Genomic DNA, 18,119 nt, shown 5'->3' on the forward strand with positions numbered 1-18,119 from the left:
GCGTTGTTACCCTAAAATTTCATAATTTTTCCATAACGTGGTGACTATGTTTCTTCAGCATCGTCCTAACAGTTAGAAGTTGAGACTTATTTAAAAGTAAACCATATTCTAGGCAGATAAAGTCAGCACATCTGTCTTGTTGATAGTGATGGATCCATATCAATATTTTAGTAGTTGAATGAAGCACTCTAATCCATGTAAACTGCAAATGAATGGCTGTTAGTAAACAGCCGAAACGTTGTAGTTTCATTTTAATGAATTCTATCATATAAAATTCTATTGTGGGACTTAATTCATTGATATTTAGCATAGAAAAAGTTTAAAAATCGTTTGGTTTCATTTTGTAACCGGTTGTATGGCTCATCCCCGCCACGATCTATGAAACGCGATCAATAATGTATGCTGAAAAGGTGTGTCAAAATGATATGCATGTCCATAGTTGCGTGGATACTGGTATATCACAGGTGGAGGTTCAGTTAGTACGGATATGTTATTTCTAAACCTTTTTTTGAACCTGATACGCGCTTGTGACATATTGTTAGGTTTTTTGGGCGTGCTTTTTAATGAATTCTAAATACTATATCATATTTCACCTATAGCAAAACGACACCTGCTACACCTTGTATTTTGTATATATGAATTTATTCATTGGGAATTAACAACCGATTTATGCCGTCGCCGGTCCCGTTCATCGACAAAAAAATGATATCATACGTTTATTCAACTGATCGAAATTAACGTGTCGGTCCTGCCATATTTATTTACCTATCTTTTTTGTAATAGAGAGTTCAATCATTTAAACTGGACGGTGGATTCTCAACCAATTCTGTTCTGGTGCTTTGTTTTTGTTATACTCAAAGTTCGCACTTATCTTGAAAGGCTTATTGTTTATCAAAGCGTTTCAATGATATGGGAAAGTGATAGATTCTCAAACAGTTTTCATTTCAGTGTAGAGTACAGTGTTCATTGCAAGGCCGTGATCGACGTATTTTGAATTCCTCTCCTTGTTAAAAATCTCCTCGGAATCTTTGACAGAAAACTCCATAACCAAAAAGCAATCAGCAAAAAATAAAATTATAACATATGGATTCATTTAATTTCTCTTAATATAATAACAATTTATGAATATGACTCTATATACAATTACTTAATTTAGGGTGCCGACGAAAAAGTTCTTTTTTAAGAAAAAAAAATACCCTGAAATGCTCCTAGAATGACTAATCGTTGAGTTATCCTATTACTAGTCCACAGTGATCATTCGCACCGCGACGACAACGGGTTCGTGGCTGCAAGACAGGTGGTATGGTGTTGATGGATGATAGTTAATAGAAAATGTCGGAAAGTAAGGAAGAGCGGGTTGCAAAGACTGTCACCAATAAATCTACACAACGAGGACAATCTAAGTATTTACAAATTATTGGGAAAGCCATATTGTACATTGTACATCACACATACGCACACCACGACAGCTCACGACACAAGTCCGTCATTTTTTCCTTGTTTCCTATATACTTCAGGTTGAGATCGCTACGCCCAACGGGTCGGTCAGGGCTGCATTCCGCCTACACAACTCACCGTTATTCGCATAACAGTAAATAAAAAGTAAACGATTCACGATTTTGCTTACTAATAATGTCTATACGCACACACAAGTTCAGTTCGGATTTCGTCGCGCTGAGCACATGAATTTAGGCACCATGATATTCTGTGAAGCAGCGAGCCCAGGTCAGCATCGGTCACGAGTCCTCAACGATGAAGCCGACGCGCTCGGGGAGACCAGGAATGCCACTATACAGGAAATAGTCATCGGTTGAAACAACGGGTTCTCTTTGAGAATAGTCATCATTTCTTCGACTTGATTGTCATTAAAAATTATTATTACGGGTTTTCTTGAACATTGACAGTTTTTCGATCGGGTTTATTCACGAATGCGGCGAATGCGTTGAATGTGAAGATAGCGATGACATCGGACTTATCGTCGATTCGGGCGACGGTCGGCCGTGTTTGTGGTGTTCCGGTATTTTAGTGGTGCCTTCTATATCTAAATCGTCGGCAGACATCGGCGAGGAAGGTGGAGAGGGAGACAGCTCGCGCCCTGTACCTTGTCCATGGTTCATTCTACAAGACACAAATGAAAACAAATTCCCATTAATGAAGAATGACATAAATTCGATAAAAACGATAGTCATATATTTTCATATAAATGTCGTATTAAACTCAATTAAAAGTTAATCAGAGAAAACCGGACTTTATTGACATATCCGGGTTCGTAGGATAAATTGTTTTAACTGTTTGCACATAAATCACTCATGCTTAGACGCTCGATGTGCAAATAATCGAAATGAGCTGTCGCGTTGTATTGAAAAGAAATCGGCAGAGCCATGATTGGCAGCTATGCGGACGGAGAATGAGTTTGTTCGACATAAAACACGTCAATTAATTCGCCTTAATCCCTATAGCACATACACAATTTGTTGAAGAATGGCGTTGATTTCAGCCGGCTCGGTAGTTATTTTAACAATGTCTATAGCGTCCCCGGGTGAGATACCGTGCACACCTGTTCGGATTAAGACAATCGCTGGGCGATGGGGAGCGAGTAAAGAGGATTAATACCGTGCTACATGAGACAAATTCCCGAAAACCGCGGCGAGATAGCAGCCGATGTATACGGCTTCCGAGCGCCGGATTTACTTCGCAAAAACGTTGTTCTGAGGTTTCTCGGGCGAACGTTAACTTTCTTCGATCATTGCTACTTCATCGAATTTCAATTGCTTTGGCAAATGATGAAACGTCTAGAAAAGCTATATCGATACAAAGTTCGAAAAGCTATATTCTCCCAACTATAAAGAATACAACGGAGTCTGCGCGCTCTAAGCTAAGAAGGACTAAAAAAAAAACGCCCGAGGTCCCCCCCAAAAAGAAATGCGACGCGACTCGTATAAATAGATTAAATGGCTGTTCAGTGCCATTTTACGCACAAAGCATATCAATTGTTAGCTGTAAGAGAGGTGAAATATATAGCCGAAACCTACATGAATGGCAAGTGAAGACACTTTTGATGGTACATTATTCGCTTGTCTTTGTCTACGAGCACACACCAAACATTTTCGAATGCTTTTGACGATCGCGCGCACAACAGTTTTTTTCTTTTCTGAACAGCCCGTGGAAATTACAGGTGGAGTTGGTCGATTTTGTGTTTAACACTTCGACATTAAGACGGATTAGTTGTGGAGTTGTGTCAGTCAAACGTGTTGAATAACTCGTCGAGTTGCTTTTAGTCAGTTTTAGTTTGTTTATATATATATATATGTATACGTTTTAATGAACGCAAATATATGCTTGAAAAGAAAATGTCGTTGCGCGCGCACAATGAGACTTTTGTGTGAAATGACGAAAATGAGTAAACAAAAAAAAGCTTTAAGATTCGAATATCCTTTGCTCGAATGTAATGATAATAATTGCACGATTATTCAACTAGCATATATTTGCGAGACGACCTAAACACAGAAGGAATATCAACTAGGGGTTGGCCTGAAAGAAACCTGCCCAGTTAGAGACCGAACGGACGGTACACTAAAAATAGTTGGCCATTTGACCTGACTGATGTCCTGATAACTGATAACTGTATTAAGAGCGAAAGGTGACCATAATCCCACAATAAGCTAGCAATCCGACCAAAATCCCATTTTCTCAACATCGACCCACCTGTAAAGATTTATTTTGTCGCGAATAATGCCGATTTTCGGTCGAATGCCAGCCGAGAGGCCACAGAATGGCGAGGTAATTCACCGAGGACAATGAGCCGATTTTTCTCGATCGCAAAAGCGGAATTCATCTGCGTGTTTCGGAATAAGGTTTCGAATTCTTGCTATTATTAACGGCTGGGCGACAAGGGTACATAGCCCGGGGACGTTACAAGCGAATAACATAAGCGTTTCACATACCGGTAATTGACCCACAAAATCTGGTACATCATCGACTGGGTTATTAGTGGTGGATATTCTGAGTGCGAGATGATCGTTCGATCAATCGCAAATTGATATTTCATAAACGAATGCACTGATTCCAAGTTTCAAAGCCACCGCATTTTGAAGTCAAGGGCCCAACAAAGATAATCCATTCAACCTATTTACTAAGATGCTTTAGAGAAATCAATTACTTTTAAGGTTTATATGAAATATGGGTCAGACACAGAGACACCGCCATGTTGACAGTTGACTGTGCAGCATTAAGTTTAACTATAGATCAGTGAGTAAAAGTGGATGTGAATCTAGCTATCCTTTCTCCCATGTCTTTTCGATTCTGACAATATCTTCTGCGAATCATGAGTGCTAACCATAAGAGTTGGGTTCTTTGAGTAATATGCTATTATTTAGCTAGCGACTAGCGATCACGCATTATCATTCTAATCAGCAGAATGTCAAATGCGAGGGTTAAGATACTCGAACACGAGTCCGTAATTAAAGACGAAGCAATGCGAAAACAACGGCGCGCCAATGATCTTTTCAAATACCGGCTATTTTTTTCACTTACGCGACGCTTGTTTAGGAAGCGGCCGTACTTCCCTCGCCGTGGCGCGATACACCGAACCGCCACCAAATACCGGGCGTCTATTGAAAATCACGAACCGATTTTCGAAACGATCGATTTTCATGCTAAAACGCCGTCCTCCCGTGGCCGGTGTGTGCATCGGGCGCCCGTTATCGTCGACTTTTATATTGGATACTGCGGAGACAACTGCGAACACGCAACTGCTAGTCGGTGATATGGCAAGGAGCATTCACGACGGCTGTATTTTCGCCCGGAGGAAAACAGCAAACAACGGTTGCTAAACGGAAATAATGGCTGGAAACAATTCGCAATAAAAATTGACATTTATACGAAAGTGCATCGGCGATAAATGACATATCGAACCTTCTATTCGCTTAAGTATACTCGATACAAACTTTTAATTGGACAGGGGTTAACCGGTTCATGTTGTGTCAATCTTGATGACTAATGATGAACTGAACTAACTAATGTTTTACTATATAGGAACATTAATTTCAAACGTCCAATTCCTGTATTCCATTTCAACAAATTCGCACAAGAACAAGGGACCGACGTGGAATTGGTTACAAGAAATCTGGTGCTATCCACATGCAAGATCACGGTATAATACTCCCCCCTCCCACTACACATGGGCCTACATCCCAAAAGATCCGATAAATATGTTTCTGTGTATTTACATTTCCACTTCGTATAGAAAAATCTAACATCATCATCAAAGTCATTGAATAAGCTCATTACAGACAGACGTCAGTGTTACGAAATAACCGTTTGCGCCGTAGCTATACGTTATAACTCTCGCAGCATCGGTCTGGACGTCGGAGAAATCATTAAACAAAGCGAGAGTGGAGATGATCTTTTTTCAATCTGGTGATTGCCTCCTGCCGATGGTTCGACGACGACGCTACTGTCGGCTGCGCGCATCGCGATACCGCCGAGTGGCGGTGAAATTAATTATTAATCGGTAGGCAACCAATGCCGAAATTGTATGCAAATACCGATCGATTTCCGTATAATTGTATCGTCGTAATAAGACGATCAGGGCGAATTTCAATCATCGGCTAGGAAAACATTCGTAACGCGGACGCATCGATAAATTAATTTACTGGAAATTTGATGCGCGCAGATGAGAACCGAGTTGAGACGACGATGCTCATATTGCCATCGGAAAACATCGGAAAATACACGTATATTTATATATAATATAACATTGAGTTATCAGTTGACAAATGATTACTCCAAGATATAACACGAAATAGATCTAATTGTCTGCTGCTGAGTCTTATGGGCGCTTAACGTCAATCCTACATTCGTGGGCTCGAACCCTGTAGGTGGCATGTTTTCTAGTCGACTTTTCTGAATTCCAAGAGTGGAAAAGAACACTCTGAACGTGCTACCGATTCCCCGCGTGTCGCTCAGTGTGTTGAGCGATTAAAAATCGCGAATTGGTGTTTCAGATAACGCTGTGTGTACACAGATACAGCAGTATAACAAGAAATCGGATTTTTAACAACGTATTGTTATTTAAATTCTCTATATACATATCGGATTGCGACAGATTGCGCGGAACAAATTTTAAGTCGCTATGAAACCGAAACGTAATACGTTTGGGCAAACAGGTTTTTTCGAAGCGAATACCAGAGTCAAATGTCGTCACTGATAAAACATCGCGATCGCTGCAATAAATCAATATATCGTGGATATAAGATAAGCGATGAAATATGGTCTAACTATAACGCATAGTCTACAATCCCTAAATTAGCCTACTATAATACTGAATTCTTTTTGGCTTCAATGAATATTTACATTTACATCATAACGTTTAAGTTAGAAACAAAATTAAGCAAGGCATTTTAATTCATTTTGTGTATCTATTTTGATGAAATATTACGAAAAGTTACCATCTATCCCGAACAAGCTTTTTCAGTTGTTAATTTGATACGAAAAAAATCATGCGAATATATCATTATATATTTTACTATCCTCTGATAATTTTTGAATCTTTCTTTTTTTTAGATAAATCGGCAGGGATTCGATAACTAATAGGAATGTGATTACAAGGTCATGTGGAAGCATCGCGCAGAGACGCCAAGACTTTCAACTGCTCTTCTCTCATAACCGCGCAATGAAATCTAATTGAACTGAAACACAGCCATAATTGTTTTCTCATCAATCGCTTTGATCTTTCATACTTCAATTGAAAATTAATGAAATTAACAAACGTCTACGGAGACAGCGGAGCACGTTAATTTCGCTTTCGCCGCGAAGGGACAAAGAATGCGAAGGTAGGAAAATTCGTAATTAGACATACTCGTCGTTAATTCCTCCGTCGGCTTCGGGAATTAAAAACCAGGAGCGGTACAAACCGGGTGCGATGTACATTTTCAGGTAGAAAGATCACAGGAAATATCTGATAAAACTGTTTAATCGAATTAGCACTTTGTTCGGTGGTGTTTGGTAATTCACCGGCGTATGATTTCAAGAGATAATTCACATTTCATAAGTCGCCGTTGGAATCTTATCTCCCACCCTATAATAATACTGCGATCATAGAAAAAAACTCTTTCGAAAATTTCGATCGACTGAAATGTTTCTCTTAAGATTCAGGTGAATTTCCATGCAAATCCGTTTAATTATGTGTCTATAAAACTGAGTGTTATATCATGTTATAATTTCAATGTAAATAAAGATTATTATCATCATTACTATTATAATCTAGCTGATGCAATGTAAATTTAATGCGTCATTAATGAGTATTTATATCTGAACATAGGAGTGATCGATGTTTAATCAATTCGAGTGTGAATCATTTTAGTGAAGAACCTGCTGTTATATGTTAATGTTTTAAAAAGAAAATCTTATTGTAATGTATTATTCATGATATCATTTTTAGTTCAAAACCGTACTCTTATCATGTGTCCTAGTTCAAACCAGCGATAGTCCTTTCGAAGATATAATCTATTCAAAACAGCCCCTTCTATCGCGATACGTTTTCGCCACGGAGACATATCTCATCATCTTGAAAAACTTCTGGTAAAAAGGCAGGAAACTTTTATAGCTATAACATTCTCCACAGAATTTATATAAAGACGGCTTCTTCCTTTGTGCTAGATCAGAAGGGCGTTTTTAATTAGTAAACGCGTATTCGTAGCTTAGATAACTCTAGGCATAACTACGGTATTGATATAGCTCTTGTCTCTCCGACTAGGGATGTTACTCGCCAGACGACAATAACGACTAAAGAGATACCGTCCCCTTCTTTTGAGCTAAGACAACATTTTCTTTTTCAAGCCGAAGTTTACACGTCGCAACGATTGTTCCGACAAGTGGTGCTTCATCGGCAGCGTTCTGTACACCGACCGTACGAACCTGCCTCTATCATTACCGAATGTAATTACATCCCAATTACTGCGACCCTTCTAACACTGTTTACGGCGGATACATTACACTATAGTTTCGGTGGGTGCTTTTGTCGTATATCTACTCTCTAGGGGTTATACGATTTCACCACAAAGCGTATATATTTATCGCCGTCTCCCCGTATACGCGATATCTTTGTGCGTATTCACACGGGACCAAAATAAGCAAACGATACGGCTTCAATGCGCGACCGATGCCATGAAAATGAAATCGGTATCATAGATTTGTCGATTTGTCCCGAGTGATATATAGATTCGTAATAGCGCATATTTCAATTCAATTCAGACTTTATTGCCCAACGCAACGAGAATGTACCGGCCGATAACAATAGGTGCTGTATATAGTTGTACATATCGTAGTCAAGTCTCGCCATTTCGAGAATTATGATGAAATCATAATTCGCTTAACAACGCATACGAGCTGACGAAGTCAAGTCTACATACAAATCGATACAACTACTGTACAAATCAACTGTGTGGTTAATTAAGGTAATTAAGGCAACTTGTCTCGTCCGATCTACGTTGCTATATTGCATAGCGTTTACTCTCGCTACCGGCTGTGGCCAAATAACAACCTAAAAGTTAAAGCTATGAACTCGGGACATCGGGTTACCGTGTCATTATTTCCATATCAGATCCAGGAAGATTAGTAGAAGACATCAAAATACATACATAATGATTAGGCTATGAGGATAATGTAATTGCAATGTACTAGGGCTTTCGCAGGCATTTGGAATAAGATATAAGAAGGAACTTAGGAGATGAGATCATTTAGCTTATTTGACAACTACAAACACTGATTTCGGAAGACTGGGTGGTTCGAAAAAGTCACGAAGTAGACGCCGTAGGAATTATCGAGAGCTCCGGCGAGAAGGAATATGTTGTCTTTTTCACCGAGAAATTCAACGCATTGGCATCGGTATCCGAACTATCCCGGTATTGGATACTATGTCGACCAACGTGTGCGTTCATTTAATCTAGCATGTGGTGTAGAAAAGTCTGAATATTCAGAGTTGTACGGAAGCTTATTTCAGACACGCGCAAAAAACCGTCTAGGTCACGACTTATTAGTGATCGTTGAAATTGTATTAAGTAATTAAGCTCAGCGTCTTATTTTGCACTGGATTTGTATCGTTCGTGCGAACGTATACGAAATATTTACGATCGTTTAGTACAGGTCGATGAAATTAGTGATCGAATATTCGCTTTTTAATCGCCTTCGTCGATATATCGCGAATAGCACTGTGGATATTTCCGAACATATATATACACTCAATCGTTAAAAATTGGAATTTCTATTTGAATGGACCTAAAATTCCAAAATCCTCACTAGTTTTAGCCAGAACACCGAGGACCAAGATTATAGCTTTATGAAACAGCTTATATCATATACCGATGATCATTGATGACCAAAAACCTCCATATTTTCGGTGAAACATTCAAGTGATCACACTTGATCCCACGTGAACAAAGTGTTCTGGGCTGTATTAACACGTAAAAAAACGCTCCGCCAATTTCACTGAATTAGTCATCAGCGGATTATTCGATTACTGTATTGTGAATATTTCATCGAATAAGAGACTTAAATTGGTCATGGACGATAATGTTATCCATCGCTGCAGTCTTCACAAAAATATCATCACCTACGTATGCAAAAGATTGGCGATCTAAAGAAGAAAGAAACCAAACGCGTAACCGGCGTAAATGCATATATCTTTGTTTTCGATCAGCCGGAAAAAGCATATCACCAAAGTCATATATTTGCGGAGCAGATGTTTCGCAACATATTCTTCTTCAGATATCGTTCACGATACAAATCTGATAATTACGGCCGTTAGTTCATTAAGTGCACCAGAAACAGATATACAGAGTTTACGTACGAACTTCCGCTCGCTTCCTCGCCAAACATACCGGCGTATGCATATATGTTATGATATAGTTTTTGCCCCGAAATTATCCCCGCATGGAGCCCCGGCGACCTTTCCTTTTTCGAGCTCTTAAAACGACAACTTCGCCAAGTGCTAACTAAACACCGCGGTCAGAGAAACGCATACGAAGTATACGTTAGAATAACTTTTTACCGTTCACGAATTCAGAGCCGGTCGACTCGTATCATACTTCGCCAGTGTTTTGACTGCATCAATACGCGATGCGAGAATCGTTTTTCATTATTTACGTTTTCAAGCCTATATACACGCGCATCCCGCTGCGAATTGAACTTGAGGTTTTTTAATGGATACGAAATTACCTGAATCCGATTGCTATCTATTTTTCGCAAGGTATATCGTTTCAATTTTTCATAAGGCACGATTATAGCCGTTTTCGATTGCCAACTTCCCATCCCAAATTTCCTCTAGAAGATTTGCCCCCCCCCCAAAAAAAAGAAGAATTCATGAACATAGCGAAATGTCCCAAACCATGTCATGATCAACACTTATATTTCAGTAAAAAACGCAATGCAAAATTAAACCGTTATTCAGTTCTTTTTTTTTCAAATCAAATTTGATCGAGCCAGTCAATCATACTGACGGGCGAAATTGATTTTGAAAAATTGCCGATCTTTTTTTTGTCGACCGACGTGTGATTATTAAGCATATTTTTAATTCGTTCGCGACAATATTATTAGTAGTAACAATAGCACGTCGTATATCAAACATCATACCAATATTGATGCATATTGAAACCATTTCCGACGCAATAATATCTTGATTTTGATCATTATTCTCCGTTCACCGGCGCTCTGTTTGCCTATATGAATTTCAATTGATGCAACAGCTAAGTCAATACATTACGGCGGAATAAATTTTTCTCTTGTGTTTCCGTTTTGCAAACCGAGCCCAGACTAACTATATGAAATGTTTTGTACAAGGGCATCAGATGGCAGAACAATGATGCTGCATTGTAACAGTTCCTCAAAGCGACTGTGGAAACTGTAGGTGGTCACCAGTGGTGGAAAACCGAGTATTGGCTTCTATAAATGAAATGAATTCATTCGTCATCTCGGATGATGTTGTGTTTTTTTTTCGTATAACAGATATGAATAACCTGCACGATTTTCAATCCCATATGCCGTGTTATTATCTATCGTGTATATCAATGAAATACGCATTACCATCGGGGTAGCATAAATTTGGAAATTAAATACGGGACGCTGAGATTTTTTACGTGAATATTTAAACAAAATGAATTTCGCTGAATCGTCAATTATTGCGAGCATCGATTTTGGCGGATCGTTTGTCAGATTACGCTCGCTCACTGTGACGAACAAGTAATCTCCGAAGATCGTTTAGGACTGTCTACGTATTTCAAAGTTTATACGTGGATTGTAAAATTGATTCGTTTTCGAGTCCGTGGTTTGTATCACGAGCATTTATTTTGAAATTGAGGTTTTTTTTGCCGATGGCGCCAGTAAAGGCTTTAATCGACGATTTTAACGTTTGAAGGTGAATATAACATTCCAACTTTTTCCAACTATCAACTTTTCTCCCTTTAGGACTCGAATGAAGTCCGAAATATAGAGTTAATGATTGTTAACTAAAACAAGAAATTTACCTGTTTTTCGCGGCGGCTGCCCGATCTCTTTGTCGCCTATTTTTGAACCAGTTTCCAACTTGTGTCGGTGTGAGTCCCGTCGCCTGGGCTAACTCTCGCTTCTTCGTCGGATTCGGATACGGGTCCTGCAAGTACCATTCGCGTAATAAACTCCTTGTTCGCTCCTTGAAACAATGCGTTTTCTGTTCACCGTCCCAGATGGTTCTGGGTAACGGGTACTTCTTTCTCACTCGATACTTGTCCACAGGTCCCAGAGGTCGGCCGCGTAGTTTCTCGGCTTCTTGGTAGTGCGCTTCCAGCCACATAGCCTGCAATTTCGCGTGCGATTCCTTCGTGAATCTGTGATTTTCCAGTAGGTGATAAAGGTCCTTAAAGTTCCCCGTGTGAAAAGCAACGAGTGCCCGAGCCCTGAGCACAGATTCGTGCTTATTAAGCGCTTCACACGCCGTCGGATTGACAGGCAGCGACCACAAAAACCGTCCTAAACGTTCAATATCTCCGCTTTCTTCCAAAGTTTCACAAACCTGGGCCACTTGGGCCGGCGTGAAATTTAAAGTTGGGAGATGGAAAACTGGTAAAGTCATCATTGCTCCCCGATCCTTCTTGGTGAAGTGATATCTTGCTCTCGCTTTCAAATGCTTGTTATTGCACCAGTGAACCTAGTTCAACACTATTAAAGCTAAATACTGGGGCGGGGTACCGCGACATCTGAGGTGTCACTTGTTATCCGCTACTGTCGATCATCCAGACAATAATCGACCTAATCACCGTGTCATTACGCGCGCAAAGCGCGCATTCATTGGCTCGCCACCGCGCTATTCAAGGCGTTGCTATACCTACGCTGCCAATCATTTACGAGCCAGTCAATCTAGGAGGTAACCACACCACAAATCCGAATGGATTTCTAAACCATAAAACTACTGCCATCTAATGATGCCAATAGTCACGAGATTTGCTGTAAAATTCACACAACCTTTAAAATTGTAAATATAGAGGCGTCACTTTTTATCTACATTCGGCGTTTGAAATAAAGATTTAAACGCAATGCAAGTATTATATATTCATATCATTAAGTACTTATGGTCAACAAGGCCGGTCAACTTTCGGAGGTTCATTGAAATCCACTGGGTGACACATTTAACCGCGTGAAGGGTTTAAGCCGACCCCTGGCGAGAGCAATAGGAATGCCAATATAAATGCGTAAGACCCCCGCGTTTGGGGCTATTGTCGAGTGATTTATCGATGACTGTTACATTCGCGTGTTTGTTGGAACTGTGAAAATTCGCCGCCAATAGTCTGTGGGAAAGTTAGTGGCTCTCTCGTTCAGGTAGCAACGTTTAGTTTACGTGTTGTTAAAGTGTCAACTACTTCAAATTCGACTATTATTCTACGCGGACCAAGTGACCAACATTGAACGGGTTAGCCAATTATCAATGAAGACTGTTGATCGCGGGCCTATATGGATGAGACATTTTTCTGTTACTGCGCGCCTCCCCGTCAGGTCAATTTATTATTGATTACGACATTTTGGTTCGTTGTAGCATATAGAGTCCATAGTTGTAGTAAATGTCAGTATCTGTGCAGTGTGGTGACCGAATCAAATGTATCTTAAATGTCTACTTATTAGAATGATGCATATATGGATGCGAATCGTTTGGTTTTCAAATGCATGTTACCAGTTATAATGACGGCGCGCGGTCGAATCCCAACACAACAACGCGTGTGTCACAGATGGCGCTAGCGAACGATCGATGAGTTGAAAAACCGGCGCCGGTGTTTATTCCGGCTTCAGTGAGGGTAGTTGACTAGAAAACAAAACGATAAAATACTCGATTCAAAGATCTTGAATATCCGAATACACAAAACACAGGTCCACAATAGATGATTATTTGTACAGGGGCAATTAGTGGCATGTTTGACCGAACATCGGCGAGCGCTTGATATTTTCTAAAAAACATAATATCCACAAGGATCATCGAACAAAATAATTGTCCCAGAAACAAAATGCTGCACTCAGTAACACTCCGCAACGATATATGTACATATATAAATAGCGAATTTAGAACAGGAGTTCTCGATTGTCGACTGTAGCAGACTGCAAGTATCATTGCTCAAATCATTGGCGCTAGTTATTCCTCTCAATAGTTCCAGCAAACATAATAACACCGTGCCTAATTTCGTCTATTACAAAACTGCCATGAAATAACCATTAAACGTCCCATTTGTGTCTCATATATACGTGTGGGGTTAATTGAACTTATAATAGAGCCTGCTAATCGATGGGGAGGAGATTAGGGTATTTTTTAACGAGGCCTTATTAAGGCGGGAAAATATGCTAATTACACGGTGTATACCTATAGTCCAGGGGTATACGTAACAGCCGAACGAGAGACCTTTGCTTGTCGTAATTGTGTTCCCGCTGTTTTTACCGATCGTGCATCTTCGCCTGTACGCGGTAAACGAGACGAAATGCCACAAAAATAATTCGCCGAGATAATTTTCGCATTTATTTTTGACGCCTACTGTATGAACAATCGCTCGTATCATGATGACTGCACTGAGATGCACCCGATGAGGTACTCAACTGCGTGATTATCACCGAATTGCGAATTAGCATTCGGGTTCGTTCTCATACGCGTCACGGCGCCTCTGGTTTTTTTTTCTGTAAACTGCAATTCGTATTGCGAAATGTCATCTCGCTAACAAACAATAGTTTTTTTTAAATGTCTACATCTATGCTTGTATATGTAATTAGATATCTGGCTTGTCTTTAATTAGTTGACTTATGCATTATTCAACGTTATTCATCCATGCATGATGCACATTTTTTGCGAAGAAGAGTATCGTCTTTCGACGCATTCGTAAGTACGGAGTCTTCAATTAGATAAGCCAGACTTACTCATTTTCCGTAATGCTTTTTCTATCCTTTTTTTATCATTTTTATGCGGAAAGAAAGTTCCTCTAACCTAAAACTCGCTGACTATCTCGTATCGATCGATTGATATGTTAACGCGTGATTCAATATCTGTTCAATGTACTCGACAAAGCTAAAAAATGATATATACCTTGTATACCTTGTTTCTCCTAATTGGTCGGGTAATTTTGTAAATCGCAATGAAATTTGTAAACAATTAATCTCTATAGGCGCCGGGTGTTTTTGGTAAACTTGATCGTGATTTTGAAAGAAAGTAATATTCAGCTTATACATATCTGTGCCGGGTAAACTTTTAAGCTCAGCAGAAAGGAGAAACAAGGTATCAAATTTTTAGCCTAACCTTGTCAACGAAGCTAGTCTAACCGCGAGAGCGGAGGATCGGTCCGTTTCTAACAATGCGAAAAAAATTAGATGATTTTCAACGATTCGTGTTTTCAGCTTCAGATAACTATATAAAATGTGGTCTCAATCGCGATTTTCTCCACGCGCGTACAGACGTATCATCACATTTTCAAGATTTCATACGTACGTTGGTATAGCCCATCATCGAGCATATGTTTTGAGGTATAAATATCGGCGATAATGAGTGCGGTAACGAGTATCGGGCTTATAAGCGAAGCTCGGCCCGGCGAGGGGGTGTTGTTGCGATGTGTCGCCCGACGCAAGGGGCCAAATGTTCTTGATTAGAGCTCGCGCGATACTCAGTGATGTGAATAGTTCCCGGTGCGTGTACGAACGGCTAAAGCTAGTCTGGTGTGGCTGTACGTATCGTTTCGAAAGCGCCGGTCTATCGCGAAATCGATCCTACGAACCCGACTGGGAGATGGAGCTAGCTAGCAGATCGGATTAGGTAGATCCCCACAGCGGTGCCATGATAACTTAAAATATATGGGAAATGTGGTATTACCCGTTTACACAAATGCACACGTATCTTCAAACGATGTAATTAAAATCTATCGGGCACCGGAATTGGAGTTGACATGGCCAAATGGAAATCATTCCGCTGAAGTGCTCATCTAAATCGTTATTAGTAGACATGGTAAACGTTGGCCTTGAATTCACTATTTGACACGAAATTACACGTCCCTTGCAAAAGACCATCTCATCCGATTCAATTGCAATATAGCGATCGATGGTTGGTGAATATAACAAGTGGAGGTTGATATATGAGCATTTGACACCAATCAGGCGGTGTATTCGTCGCGTATCGATCGACACCGAAGCACCGCATTCAAATGGAAATATCGATGGAGATTGATTTGACAACCGTCTTTATCGCAAATGAAATCGCTAGCTACCAATGTGTAAATCGCCCACTTCTGAACAGATTAGCGCTGATGACACTAAACCGAGTGAATAGTTCGCTCTTCGGTGCCGTCGAGTTAGCAATTTACAGATGGTCACCGCGATGACCCAGCCTTTATTTCGACCTCGCCTTGACAATTTTTTTTCATAAATGGTCCAATATCCTTAAGTTTCGGTTCTTTGCGTATTTCATCAAATTTTCATATATTTCCAACTTCAGATAAAACTTGAACGTTATTGCGTACATATTATCTTCTGATTGTTCAGCAAGGCAGTTTTAGAGCAGTCAGTGGTATGACCAAAAAAGTAATTTGATATAGCTGTTACCCACAGAGGTACGTATAGCTAATACCCCATCTAACAATGCCCCAATGTGCACAATATAGCTCCTGGATATTGCCTTCATGGGAGGGTGTAATGTCCAGGGGCTATAATTGTCCGTATACGGCCTATAGGCACTCAAAGTAAAAGCTGAAGTTGTGATAGAAACAGAAAAACCACCAAATGTTACATGTCTCGAATAACTCTTATGGCGATCTGCGACGCAGTAGATATTGTTCGTTTGGAAGTCGGCATTGCTACGGACTAACACTTAAAACTAATACGATTAAAATTCAGTTTATTGAAAATTCACATCTGTGCCATAAATATATAGAACTTGTTCGCGCATCCAATAACAGTTATCATACATTGTCCAATCATTTTCTTTTGATACAATCGATCATTTTGCAACTTTAATATGTGAAGAGGGCAGCAACAGCTTGGGCGACACGCGGAGGTCTAAAAGTGACAATAAACTGAAACAGTAACAACCATAATCATTGACCTAAGTTTCTCGGTACATAACTATTATCTACATGAAGGTACTATTTGAATTGTTCACAACTTGATAAAAGGTATTATCAGGAACTAATCATGGATTTCATGAGTTTTCTTTGAAACGATAACGGTTAATGGCTGAACATTTTAACTGTGTTTCAAAAAATCCCTCTCCCTCTCCCTCTCCCTCTCCCTCTCCCTCTCCCTCTCCCTCTCCCTCTCCCTCTCCCTCTCCCTCTCCCTCTCCCTCTCCCTCTCCCTCTCCCTCTCCCTCTCCCTCTCCCTCTCCCTCTCCCTCTCCCTCTCCCTCTCCCTCTCCCTCTCCCTCTCCCTCTCCCTCTCCCTCTCCCTCTCCCTCTCCCTCTCCCTCTCCCTCTCCCTCTCCCTCTCCCTCTCCCTCTCCCTCTCCCTCTCCCTCTCCCTCTCCCTCTCCCTCTCCCTCTCCCTCTCCCTCTCCCTCTCCCTCTCCCTCTCCCTCTCCCTCTCCCTCTCCCTCTCCCTCTCCCTCTCCCTCTCCCTCTCCCTCTCCCTCTCCCTCTCCCTCTCCCTCTCCCTCTCCCTCTCCCTCTCCCTCTCCCTCTCCCTCTCCCTCTCCCTCTCCCTCTCCCTCTCCCTCTCCCTCTCCCTCTCCCTCTCCCTCTCCCTCTCCCTCTCCCTCTCCCTCTCCCTCTCCCTCTCCCTCTCCCTCTCCCTCTCCCTCTCCCTCTCCCTCTCCCTCTCCCTCTCACTCTCCATTCATTCAAGCATCCGTTCAAAGCCAGATACGGATACGTAAGTCACAGCGCGCCTCATCGTAATATCATGGAGGCAATCAATTAGTTAACTGAAGAAAAAGTTACAGTTTACTGCTGTTTGACGTCCATAATGAGGTTTATGCATCCTTACAACCTATAAAAAAGCGGTATATAATTACTAATCATTTAACATCAAATAGGCTGTAGATAATTTGGTTTTCAAGATGGCTACAAATTTACTAAAACAGTATCGCAACGATGGCGATGATCGATCGATAGATCGAGGGATTATATACACCAAACATTCGACAGTTACAAATGTATTTATAAACTGAAGTATATATAATTCGCATTAGTAACGGGGCATCTGTTTACGTCGCGGCTTTCGATCGTGTGGAAAACTGCGGATTAAATCGAGAGGGCCTAATTGTTGCACAAAGGTTTAATGAGTTTGCTATAAACAGGGACCATGGGGTGCTTACACCATCGGTAAGGTACTGCAGGTGCATCCAGTCGGACACCCATGGAGACGGAGACTGTATATTGTGATATTTGGCCAGAAAATCTATTCGGTTATGTCACAAAGACGCAATTCGTTAATCCGCGAATACACCTTTACTCGTTGAAAGTTGGAGAAAAGGATTATCTTGTCTTTAAAAAACAGTATTTAACTATATTTTTTCCGAATTCAGCCATATCCATCGTAACAACCATATTGGCCCATGTAATGTGACACCGTAAAAATGAATAGGGCTACCATCCTTCTTCACTTCACAAGAATATGCTTATGGGCGAATATCAAAGCAG

The 18,119-nt window shown here is 40.6% G+C and overlaps 1 protein-coding gene across 1 annotated transcript; it reads right to left on the minus strand.

The window, feature by feature from the left end:
* Positions 1–1,135: 1,135 nt before the first annotated feature.
* LOC141907655 (homeobox protein SIX6-like) lies at positions 1,136–12,243 on the minus strand. Its single transcript, XM_074797374.1, has 2 exons — positions 11,520–12,243; positions 1,136–2,118 (listed from the first exon to the last, which is right to left on the minus strand). The coding sequence occupies exons 1-2, from the start codon at positions 12,104–12,106 to the stop codon at positions 1,923–1,925; spliced, it is 783 nt and encodes a 260-aa protein (XP_074653475.1). The 5' UTR covers positions 12,107–12,243; the 3' UTR covers positions 1,136–1,922.
* Positions 12,244–18,119: the final 5,876 nt, after the last annotated feature.

Source organism: Tubulanus polymorphus, chromosome 1 (assembly GCF_964204645.1).
Source record: "Tubulanus polymorphus chromosome 1, tnTubPoly1.2, whole genome shotgun sequence".
Classification (NCBI taxonomy): Eukaryota; Metazoa; Nemertea; class Palaeonemertea; order Tubulaniformes; family Tubulanidae; genus Tubulanus; species Tubulanus polymorphus.